Source organism: Vulpes lagopus, chromosome 18 (assembly GCF_018345385.1).
Source record: "Vulpes lagopus strain Blue_001 chromosome 18, ASM1834538v1, whole genome shotgun sequence".
In the NCBI taxonomy this organism is placed as follows: Eukaryota; Metazoa; Chordata; class Mammalia; order Carnivora; family Canidae; genus Vulpes; species Vulpes lagopus.
In genome coordinates, this window is record NC_054841.1 from 11,594,398 (window position 1) to 11,606,845 (window position 12,448).

General features: G+C 50.9%; 1 protein-coding gene across 2 annotated transcripts in view; it reads left to right on the forward strand.

Moving 5' to 3' along the window:
* Window positions 1–570: 570 nt before the first annotated feature.
* KCNB1 (potassium voltage-gated channel subfamily B member 1) overlaps window positions 571–12,448 on the forward strand; it is a 102,826-nt gene continuing 90,948 nt past the window's right edge. The window contains exons 1-2 of one of the 2 annotated variants that reach the window (XM_041732907.1): window positions 571–982; window positions 2,196–2,928. In XM_041732907.1, the coding sequence (XP_041588841.1) occupies window positions 2,362–2,928 (567 nt within the window). In that variant the 5' untranslated portion in view covers window positions 571–982; window positions 2,196–2,361. Of the gene's footprint in view, window positions 983–1,420; window positions 1,475–2,195; window positions 2,929–12,448 lie in introns of those variants that run through there. The other variant, XM_041732908.1, reaches the window with a different exon arrangement.

Below are 12,448 nucleotides of genomic sequence, written 5' to 3' on the forward strand. Positions count from 1 at the left end.
CTGACCCCTCACACTCTCTTCCCCTCACCCTACTTTATTTTTCGTCGTAGCAGTTGCCACCAGCTGCCACACTGCATATTTATCTGTTGATCTATTTCATGGTCCACCTTCCTCCACTAGAATCCAGAATTCCACCCTAGAATTAGATCTTAGAATCTAGCATGGAAGCCCATGAAAGCAAGGGCTATTTAAAATTGCAATCTGCCCCCACCCCACCCCTGCCTCTCTCTCCTCTGCTTCCTTCTCCTCCCAGCGCTGATCACCGCCTGACATTTTCTTACTTTCTTGTTTTTCGTCTCTCCAGACAGCTCTACAAGGGCTGAGCGTTTGTGTTAGGTGCACAGCTGTTTCTCAGTCGCTTATGCTAGTGCCTCACACACAGTAGGCGCTCACCCCTGCCATCTTCACCTGACAAAGCAAGGCCGGATGGCGAGGCAGCCAGGGAAGGCAGCCCAGGTGGGAAGGGCCGGGCTGCCAGGTGCAGCTCCTTCGCCCAAAGCCGCAGCCCGCCCCCAGCCTCACCTGGCGGCTGGCCCGGGCAGGCAGGAGTTAAGCGGCGCGCACGCTTCCGACCCGCAGGTGGCGCCGTCCCGCCTCGGTGCCCGGCTCCAGGCGCTCCGAAGTGCGGGACAGAATCGCAGCCAGCGCAGAGCCTAAGCTCAGCCCCGACTTGTTGATCTCGCTCAGGCAGCAGCCGCCGCCGCCGCGGGAGCAGGAGCGGGAGCAGGAGCAGGAGGAGGTGGAGCAGGAGGCGCCGCCCGATCGCGGACCTGCCACCCGCGCCCCCCGGCGCTTGCCCGCGCCCCCCGCCTCGGAGAGGGCGCCCCGGCCCCGCGGCGCCTGCAGCCCTAGCGCGTCTCCTGCCCGGCCGGCGTAGGCCGGGCCCGGCCCGGCCCCGGGTCCGCCGCTGCCCGCGGGCGGGGGCGCCCGGGCGGCCGGGGCGATGCGCGGTCCCTGGCCCCGGGAAGCGGCCGCCCTGGGGGTGAGTGTTGAGGCGCGCGGCCAGCAGCGGGGACACAGGGGGACACGGGCAGGGGGCTCGCCTGCCGCGGTTCGGCCTGTTGGTCTACCCGGGCTCCGCGGCTTCAGGCCGGGGGAGGGGGGATGTATGGGGGCGGAGGGGGGGGGTCCGGGCAAGGGCTGGGGCCTGCGGGAGCGCGAGGGGAGAGGGCGTCAGGCTCACATGCTGGGGGGCTCCGGGTAGCCCCCGAAACCGCCAGCGCGCGGCGGGAGGAGGGCACGTTTTGAAAAGGCCAGAAAATTCAGCTCCTTTCCCCGCCTCCCACCTCCCCCACCCCTTCCCTTCCAAGCCCCGGGAAAGGCGCAGAACCCGGAGTTATAAAAAGCCATCGCAGGAGAGGAGCGAGGAGGAGGAGGAGGAGGAGGAGGAGGAGGGGGAAGGGGGCGGGGAAGGAGAGAAGGAAGGATGGAGCAGGTGGATCCGCAGGACTCTGCGCGCCCCTCCTGCGGTGGGGTAAGGGGCACGGAGGGAGGGGCCGGACTCCGCGCAGGTCTTGGCTTTGCATCTTCAGGGCTCACTTAGTTACCGGAGCGACCTCACGAGATGCTCCTGTGGCTTAGGGAGAGGGGTCGCTCCGGGACAGCGAGGCTGTCTTGACCACCCCATCAGTTGTGACCTCCGACAGGTGGGCAGCTGAGATCCCCCTAGAATTCCCCGAGTCTTTTAAGGTTCAGAAAAAGCAAACCCGCTGCTACCCTCTAGAACTCACATTCTAATTATTTAGTAGCAGGGGGAAGGAAAAGAGGAGAGATCTTAAAATATATATATATAAAGTTTTTCATGCAGTGCCCCTCTCTGCCCATCGCGGGGCCTGGTGCGGGACTCGACGGGGAGACCCGGAGAGAAGCGAGTTTCAGCACTCGACGGGGAGGACAGCGCCCCGGGCGCTGGGTCGGGCCTGGGCGGCAGAAACCCGGGGTGGGGCCTCCCGGATCCCCGAGCGCCTCTGGGGGGTGCCTCTCCCCGCCACCCATGGGGTGGGGCGGGCTTCAGCACCGGCGGGAGGGACAGCGCCAAGCAGTTCAGCGACCCCCCCGCCCCCACACCAGGCCCTGAGCCGCTTAAGCCCCGGGAAGGTCAAGGCCGGTTGGGGCCCCAGTGGAGAGGTGGGGAGGGGCCGCGCCCAGCTCCCAGCTCCCTGCTTGCTGACCCGCGTCCGCTTCCTGCCCTGCAGCGGTCGGGATGGAGGTGAGAAGACGGCCGTGACGCGCGCCCGCGTGGCCCCCTGCACCCCCAGCAGCCCACAGCGCGCCCTGCCCCCCTCCCCCGCAGCGGCCGGCCTCGCCGTCCAGTGACAGCGGCCTGGGGGGGCAGGGGGGGCGGGGGCGGCCGGACCAGCGATGCCGGCGGGCATGACGAAGCATGGCTCCCGCTCCACCAGCTCGCTGCCGCCTGAGCCCATGGAGATCGTGCGCAGCAAGGCGTGCTCGAGGCGCGTCCGCCTCAACGTCGGAGGTCTGGCCCACGAGGTGCTCTGGCGCACCCTGGACCGCCTGCCCCGCACGCGGCTGGGCAAGCTGCGCGACTGCAACACGCACGACTCGCTGCTCGAGGTGTGCGATGACTACAGCCTCGACGACAACGAGTACTTCTTCGACCGCCATCCGGGCGCCTTCACCTCCATCCTCAACTTCTACCGCACTGGGCGGCTGCACATGATGGAGGAGATGTGCGCGCTGAGCTTCAGCCAAGAGCTTGACTACTGGGGCATCGATGAAATCTACCTGGAATCCTGCTGCCAGGCCCGCTACCACCAGAAGAAGGAGCAGATGAATGAGGAGCTCAAGCGGGAGGCAGAGACCCTGCGGGAGCGGGAGGGGGAGGAGTTCGATAACACGTGCTGTGCAGAGAAGAGGAAGAAGCTCTGGGACCTTCTGGAGAAGCCCAATTCTTCCGTGGCTGCCAAGGTGAGTCTGGGATCTGCGGGCAGTTGCGCTGGGGGCTCTTGCCTGTGTCTGCAGATTGAGGACCACAGCTGGGCCTCTCTGGCTTAGTTCCCAAATAAGACCAGAAAGGGGGAGGGGCTGTAGCCCAGACCTCAGAGGTGAGGACCAACTCCTTCCACCTGCTCCCATTTGCACTGGTTACCTCATCCCTTCATTATTCAATACTTTATACCTCGACTCTGTTGGAGAAAAGGATTTGCAGAGACATAAAATCCCACAGCAAGAGGGTGGACACTGTGAATAAGAAGGCACAGAGGGATGATAAAGCCTTGCTGGGATGGAGTTGAGGTTGGTCTATATACATAAGGCTGGCTTGTGGAGTCCTAGACCCAGGTGGGAGGAGGGGGGTCACCTGCTATTCTAAGACTTATCCCTGTATTTATAACCCCACTTTGCCTCAAGGAAGACATGAAAGCAGCTTACAGACGTGCTCGGAGGACATTGAGATACTGTCAGGCAGTTTTAACATAAGTAAGAAAAATGAGGCAAAGGGACTCTGAGGGGTGGGTGTGTGCATGCATGACGCATGCAGCTGGCCAAGGATGCTTGTGGGCGATGGGTCACCCCTGGTTTGTTCTTTCTTTATTTATTTGGTGAGTTTATTCCAAGAATGATTTGGTGCTGCTTGTAAAGATGCTTTGGCTGTCAGAAGAGGATGTAAATTTTGAAATAAGAGAGAAAAATGAGGCAATGGGAAAAATGAAGCAGGAGGAGGCAGGAAGGCTTAGATCACACCAAGTGGGCCATTGTGCTCTTTGGTAAAGGCAGAGGCTATGATGGCCTGAGAAAGACTTGGGGTAGGGGGCCAGGCCAGGGAAGGGGGTCAGTGGTTGATGAGCTGCTGCTTTGTGTTGGGCTGGGTTCCAAGAATGCCTCAGAGAGATGAGGCCTGTCTTCAGGTGGCCAACGTGCTGGGGTGTAAATGACAACACAGTGTGTGCAGCGCTTTAAAAGAGGTTGCGTGAGGCCTAGGGGGAGCCAGAAAAGAGAAACGTTGATGTCAAAATCCAGGAAGACCTCGTTGGGAAAGACATGTTGAACATAACTCACTCTCGAAGAGTGGGGCCAAGAGCAGGTGGGGCTGGGGTGGGCAGGTAGGTAAATGTGTTCATGGAAAAAGGAACAAGGCAGGAGGAAACGTATATACCAGCATCGTGTATTTGCTCGGGCTGCCTCCTGTCCCACTTGGCCCCTCCTTGTGGGATCCCTCTGGCTTAGTTGGTCCTCACTGAAGGTATCTGAAGGGGACCTGTATCTGAAGGGGACCCTCTGAAGTCCTGAAGGTATCTGAAGGGGACACTGTATCTGAAGGGGACCTTCTGGAGTCCTTTCCCCAGACCTGACTCCTCTGGGAGAGGCCTCTGAGAGTAGATGCAGGAGGGGGTGGCTGGTAGGAAGGTAGAGGGAGGCCTAAAGATTTTCTCCTTTCCCTGGCAACCCCCAAAGAGAATGTAGAGATTTCTAGGCCTGGTTTCCTCTTCTGTGGGCTGCCTCTGACAGTAATCCTGCCCTAGGTTTTGTGTCCAGAAAGCCTCCCTCTTAAGACAGTCACTCACCCTTAACCGGCTTAGGATCAGCAGACTTATTTTGCTATTTCCAGGCCTGACACGAGTTCCTCCTACACATACCCTGTTGAGGCCCAAACATGACTCTTCCCCCTCCCTGTTCTGTCCCTAAGACATGAGAATGAGGGGCCTGGAGGGTTGAGCACCCTCCCAGAGAAGAAGCAAGCAAAGGGCTGTGTTTGGGTTGGCAGTCTGGCAGCAAGGGGAGTTCGGGCTTGCAAAAGGCGCTGTTTGGGAATAAACAGCCTCATCTTGCCCTCGGGTTAATCTGCTCGCAGGGACGAGCTTCATGACCTCTCTGTGATCCCAGGCTCAGGCTGTCAGTTCACATTCCTGGCAGATGGACGGTCTAGGACATTCTGCAACCAGAGCTGAAATGGGGAGGCAGGCAGGCTCATTGGTCCCTCAGTATAGAAACCCTGACCACCATTGATCAAACATTTACTGTGTATGGAATGTAACAATACAATTAGTCCTTACGCTAGCTCTCTGTTATTATCCCGTCTTTCACAAATAGGGAGGTTCAGAGAGGTTGAGTAACTTGCCTAAGGTCACACAGCAAGCAAACAGAAGTAGCCAGAAATTCAAACCCAAGTGTGATTTTTTTTTTAAATTTTTTTTTTTTCCAAGTGTGATTTTTGAAGATGTTCTTTCCATAATGATTAAATGCCACAGGCTTCTCCCCAGTTTCCCTACTTCTTCTTTTGCCCCCTGCAATCCATTGCCCGCACAGCAGCCAGAGTGAGCTTTTCAAAATATAAATTGGATCATGTTATTCATCTGCTTAAAATCCTCCAGAGGTTTCCCACCACATTCAGAATAAAATCCAAACCCTCCACCATGGCATACTAGACCCTACTGAGTCGGTCTCCATGTCCTCTCTGAGTTCATCTGTTCAACTCTCCTGTGGTTCACTGGGCTCCAGCCCCACTGGCTTCCTTGCTATTCCTTAAACAGGGCAGACATTAACCTACCTCAGGACTTTTGCACTTGCTATTCCTGCGGTCTGGAATGCTCTTTACCAGCTTGTCCGGTGGCCAACTGCTTCTCCTCATTCCTCATTTGAGCAAGTCTCTGCTCAAATGACCCCTCCTCAAAGAAACTTTCTTGATCCCTGTCTAAAACAGCCTTCTTCCTCTTTATCTCGGCAACCTCACTCAGTGTCTTCCCTGCATAGGCTTTAAGCGCCATCTAAAATTGTATTTGCTTCCTTTTCTTCCTCCGCCTCCAGAGTGTGAGCGCCTTGAGTTATATTCACTGCTCTGTTCCCAGCACCCATCAAGGTGCCTGGCCTAGAGGGGCTCCAAATAACTACATGTGGACCAAATGAATGGATCAAGCAATCAGTCAGTCAGTGTATGTCTGGTTTTGGAGATCTGTCTCTCATTCCTCACTGCCTGCCTGCAACCCAGCTTCCTAGGCCTCTGGCCTCCTCTGATCATCTGTACTCTGCCCACCCCACACCATCCATCCCCCAAGTTAGATGCCTTGCTTGTCAGAACAGCAAAGCCTATGGAAATTTCTCAGAGATCACAGAATGAAATGGTCAAATGGAGGATCATTTCTGGGTGGTTGTGAGATGTAAGAACAACCGTACCTTGTATGTTTAGAGCAAGGACAGACCAGGGCTCCAGGCCCAGTCCCACTACTTCCCCAGTTTCTGGCCTCAGATGGGTTCTTCACCTCTGCAAGCAAGCCCTCACCTTTTACCTATAAAATAGAGATAAAAGGCCTACCTTGCAGGGTCGTCATGAAATCATGTTTGTCAAGATTTAAAACAGTGCCTAGCACATCGGAGTAGGTGGAGCTTGTTGCTATAAATAGGATCAAGAGTCCTTTCTCTATGACTGGGTGGGCTGAGTTGCAACAAACTCTTTCCTTGCGATAGCAGTACGGGGAGACTGAGCTGATGCTGTTAATAATTGATGGGATGTTCTGGCAACGTGGAGACAAACCAAAGTACAGACTCTAGCCTTCACCATCAGGGGAGTGAAAATCAAAATCCATTAGGCAAAAGGCAGTGTGATTGATTCTTGTTTGGAAACTTGGGTCAGCCCCATCAGAGCGGCGAGGTTGTGGTCCTGGGCCACCACGGGGTTTCCGCTTTCTTGGAAAACTTTCCAGGCTTTTCTTAGCAGGATAGAGAGGGAAATAATTTGCCAGGCCAGGAGTATCTGCCCTCCCTGGAATAGTCTCAGGGCATGTATTTCGGTCTGATTGGCTACTATTGATTATGCCAGGTACGAATAGCAGTACTTTATATCCCCTATCTCATCGAAATATCCTCGACAATCCTATGGTAGTCTGCCAATGTGGACTACAAGTAACAGAATAGAAAACTCAAACTGTCTGAACCTCCTCTACAAGGAGGAAAATGCATCACCTCATGTAACAACAAAAATTTCCAAGATAGCTGGTTTCAGGTTAATGGCTCCAAGATGCCATTAGGATTCTAGAATATTTCCATCTTTCTGCTTCTCCAGCTGCTACTGGTGGCTTGGTCCTCAGGCTTGATGCCTCATGTTGCAAGATGGCTAATGTAGACCCATGAGGTCCAACCCATGAAGAGGGACAATTCATCCCATGTGCCACCTTTTTCCCTGAGAGGCAAACCTTTCCCAGGAGCCCCATCAGACTCCTTTTCAAATCCCATTGGCCAGGATCAGGTCACATGCTCATGCTCTCACTGCAGGGAAGCCAGGGCAGGCAAGTGTCTGGCATTTTCAGATGCAGGAAGAAATGGCTTCGATAAGTGATATTAAGACTCTTTCACAAAGAGGAAATTGAGGCTATGAGAGGTGAAATCACTTGCTGGAACTCACACAATTAAATGCTCAATAAATATTTGTTGAAGAAATGAAAATGGCAGAGCTAGGGTTTGAACCCCAGCTGGTGTGGTTCCCAGCCTGTGTTTCTTAATCCTGGAATCTTGGGCAGATCATTCAAGCTGTCTGAACTTTAGTGAGCTCATCAGCCAAATGGCATTTATAGCAATGCCCACCTCCTGGGGCTGTTTCGATGACTCAGCGAGATTTCAGATGTAATTATAATTTGCAAATGGAAAGTACTTTATAAATGTGAATAATGATAATAATTATATATTATTATATTCAAAAGTGGGAGTGGTCCTTATTTAAAGATAGTGGTCAGTGTTTTGCTCACCACAGATCTGATTAAGAATCATCTCTGGGTGAGGGTAGGGCACCTGGCTGTCTCAGTCAGAAGAGTGTGCAACTCTTGATCTCGGGGTTGTGAGTTGTAGCCCCATGTTGGGTATTGAGATTATTGAAAAATAAAATCTTAAAAAAATAATTAAAAAAAGAATCCTCTTTGGGCTCCTGCAGATGTGATTCAATTCTCAGATCCATAGCTTACCAGGAATACAGCCTTCCCTTCTCTGAGTCTTAGTTTTCTTATCTAGAAAATGAGAAATAAAATGGAGCCCACTGGAGAGGGCCACAAGGAGATAATCTACACAAAGTGTCTGGCACATGGTCAGCATTTGGTAAATGACAACAGCAATTATTAGCATTATCAGGGGATTCCTCTATGCTAGCTACACCCCTGGTTGGCAACATCTCCTGTTCCAGTGTTGTTGATTGCCGAATCACTGCCCGCCCCTTGAGATTTCATGCCTGTAATGTGATGATGCTTCTGTTTCCTTAACCTGAGCCAGGGGGATTCGTGTATTATCGTCAAGAAAAAATGAGGGGCGGGGGGCGGTAAAAATGAAAAAATGAGGGAAACCAACTTGGAATCTATGGGCCCCTTCAGTGCTCTGAGTCATCTGGCTGAGGCTCTTGCCAGCCCCAGGTTGGTCATCCTAGATGTTTGTGTTTATTCCTCAAAAACAATATTGTAGAGATCTGGAATCCTGGCTGTGGGGTCACACTGTCCTGGGTTGGAATCCCTGCCCTGCTATTTCCTAGCTCTGGACTTTAGACAAATCACTTCACCTCCCATAGCTTCCATTTCCAAATCTGTAGATGAATATGGCAATAAAACCCCCTTCACAGGGCTGCCCAAGGAACTAAGTATGATAGTGGATGCCAGGCATTAAAGCTGTGCTCCAGAAATCCAGTATCCCCATTTGATAAAAGGAAACACAGAGGATGCTTCAGCGACCTGCCTGGGTCACAACAAGTCAGTGAAAGCTGAGGGACCATTTCCAGGCCTTTGGGACCTCACTGGTATCCTCACCAAGGCTCAAAGATCTTTCCCCTCCTTTAGGAACTTTGACCAGGATCGTACCTTGGAAGCTGGTCTCTTGGGGGTTTTGAAAGGCTACGAAATGTGAAAATATGAAAATGCTTATGGAGGAGAAGTGTTGGCCAAATGAGCAGTTTGGCCAAAGCTTCATTAACTGAAAGAGAACAAGCATGCAGTCAACACCAACTCCATACCCAGCACTTTGTGTACTTCCTAGGCTTGATGTTAGCATGGACAGGAGCCCTGATTTTAGAGCTGGATTGCCCAAGTTCAAAGTCTGTCTGTTCCTTTCCTCACTAACTGTGTGATTTGTGACAAACTACTGTACCTCTCTTGGCCCCGTCCCTTCACTCATAAAGTGAGGTCAGTGACAGAGCCTGTCTCACTGAATTGCTACCAAATTAAATGAGTTAATCCATGCAAAGGGCCTGGCACATAGAAAGCCTTTGGTGACTTTTAGAGGGTTTTGTTGTTGTTGTTAATTGACATCGTCTTATTTAACCCTCCTGATGATCTTGCCAAATAAATAAGCTCCTTTAAAAAAAAATTCTTCTTTTAAAATGACGTGCTCATTGTAAGCTGAGGTTATATAACTTGTGCAACATCAGAGGGGGAGTTGGGGCTGAATGGGGACTCAGCCCCGTTAGAGGAGATGCAGTGTCCCACCCAAATCCTTTTAGCTCTTACCACTTTGGTGCCACCAGCCCAACTCCCACCTGCCAACACCTGCAGTTCTTTGCCTTTAGAAGGCTTCCTCTGGCCAGTGGTGTCCAGTAAGACAGGGACCTAGTGCCCTATCCAGAGCAGCCCTCAACTGCTGACCAATGAGGGAAGCTATATAAACACCCCAGCTTCTCACCCCTGGATAGGGGTGTAACGCAGAAGTGCCCGGTCCACACAGGGCCCTGGAGTTCCTGATGCCCACAGTAGTTCCTTGGCTGATAATACACCCTGTTTGGCTCTTTCCTTCCCCTGTCTCATGGCTCTTCTCCCCTACCAGTGTTTCTGGGATCACTTTCCACAGAAGCTACTTGGGACTTGGATCCTTATCTTAGGGTCTGATTTTTGGGGAACAAATCACAGATCTGTGGGAAATGTCACGTCTTCAGTGTCCTGGTTGTCTTGTGAGCTAACAGCATCTGCCAATAAAACCCCTACCGGAGATCCTCCTAAAAGAAGAAGGAAATCTCCCACCTGACTTGAGAATGTTCCTGGCTCCTGATCCATGATGACCTTGCCCCTAAAGGCTACCGAGTGGAACTACTGGAGACACAGGGTCAGCATTAAGCATTATTATTATTATTATTATTTGCATTAAGCATTATTTTAATAGGTAATTTAATCGATAAGGGCCCAATCTTCTCCCTGAGGAAGAGAGAGATTCTCTCTGGTAAAGTGTCTCTGGTAAAGGTGGGCATGACGAGGTGGAGCCAGGAAGTCAGAATTCACATGCTGATGTCCAGAGCACAGTTCTCCTTAAAATGTTTCCCTGGTAACATAAATAGCAAATAAAATGTGATGTTACCATGGGAGACAGGGGCCTGGGTTCAAATCCTACCTCTACCACCTCCTGGCTGTACAAGCTCACGAGGCACCTCCCCTCTGTAAGACTGGGAACTAGACCTAATAAATAGGGCGAACTTCACAGAGCGGTGGCGTTCATCCCTGCTGCACACTCAGATCACTTGAGCTTTGAAAAACATTTATGCCTGAGCATAAATGCTTATGCTTATGCCTGAGCCCCACAATTAGAACACAACCCCTAGATGATTTCTTGTTTTATTTCTGGCGAAATACATAAAACATTAAATTCACTGTCTTAACCATTTTTAAGTATATAGTTGAATGGTGTTAAGTATATTTACGTTGTTGTGCAACCCAGTCTCCAGAAATTTTTCATTTTGCAAAATTGAAACTCTGTATCTATTAAACAATAGCATTCCATTCCCCAGCCCTCAGCCTCTGCATCCACCATTCTGCTTTCTGTCTTAGAAGTTGACGGCTCTAGGTACCTCATATAAATGGAATCATGTAGTATTTGTCTGTTTGTGACTGGTTTATTTCACTCAGTGTGATGTCCTCAGGGTTCATCCACATAATAGCCTGTGTCAGGATTTTCTTCCTCTTTAAGGCTCAATAATACTCCATTGTAGTACTTACCACACTTGGTGTGACCATTTATCAGTCCATCAATGGTTGGCTTGCTTCCTTCCACCTTTTGGCTGCTGTGAATAATGCAACTTTGAACCTGGGTATACAAATATCTTCTCGAGACCCTACTTTTAATTCTTTTGGGTACATATCCAGTACTGGAATTGCTGGATCACGTGGTAATTCTTTTTTTTTTTTTTTTTTTGAGGGACCACCATACTATTTTCCCCAGCAGCTGTACCATTTTATATTCTCACCAAGAGGGCACAAGGGTTCCAGTTTCTCCACATCCTCACCAACACTTGGTATTTTCTGTTCTTTCGATAATAGCCATTCTTCTGGGTGTGAGGTGGTGTCTCATTGTGGTCTTGATTTGTGTTTCACTAATGGCAAGTGATGTTGAGAATCTTTTCATGTGCTTGCTGGCCATTTGCATGTTTCTTTAGAGAAATGTCTATTCAAGTAACTTCCCTTTTCTAATCAAGTTTGTTTTTTGTTGTTGAGTTGTAGAGTTCTTTATATATTCTGGATATTAACCTCTTATCAGATCTATGATCTGTACATATTTTTTCCCATTCTGTAGGGTGCCTTATCACTTGGGTGATTGAGTCTTTGATGCACCTAAATCTTTAATTTTGATCAAGTCCTATTTGTCCATTTTTTCTTTGGTTGCCTGTGTTTTTGGTGTCATATCCAAGAAGTCATTGCTTAATCTGATGTCATGAAGCTCTCCTCTTACCTTTTCTTCTAAGAGTTTTGTACTTTTAGGTCTTACATTGAGGTCTTTGACACATTTTGAGCTAATTTATATGTGTGGTATGAGGTAAGGGACCAACTTTATCCTTTCTCATGTGGGCGCCTGGTTTTTTTAGCTCCATTTGCTGCTCTGGATGACTGACTCTTGGGGAGAGCCCTAGGGCAGGGGGCATCAGAGGTCCTAACAGGCAAAGGACCTATGTGCATAGTGCCGGGGACATAGGGAGGTGCTGTCCGGGTAATTGTTGACAGAGATAAGGGATAGTCCCTGACATACCCAGCATGGCTCTACCATTCCTCTTCCATTCATGAAAGCTCTGTGGAATGCAAGTGAGAGAGAGGGAAATACAAGTGTGGGTGACACCTGTCCAGATTGTGACCACTTCTCACTGCCCCACTGCTGTGTTCCTAACTCAGATTCCCATCCTCTCCCATCTGAACCACTACAGGAGCCTCTTCCTGTCTGTGCTTCCACCTTCTCACCCCACCACACCCCACAGTCTGTCCCCCACACACAGCCAGAGGGACTTCTGTTAGTCAGATCTGCTCACTCCCCTGCTCAAAATCTTCCCATTACTCCCATCTCCCTCAGAGAAAAAAAACTCCGATCCTATCTATCATCTGCCTGCATCTAGCATGTTTCCCCTGTCCTCCAGAGGACACCCTTCCAACCTCCTTCCCTACCACTCTCCTTCTGTCCATCACTACAATCTACCCGCAGAGGCCTCTTTGTTATTCCTCAGGCATACCACTCCCCCACCTCAGGACCTTTGCATTTGCTGTTTCTTCTGCCCATAGTC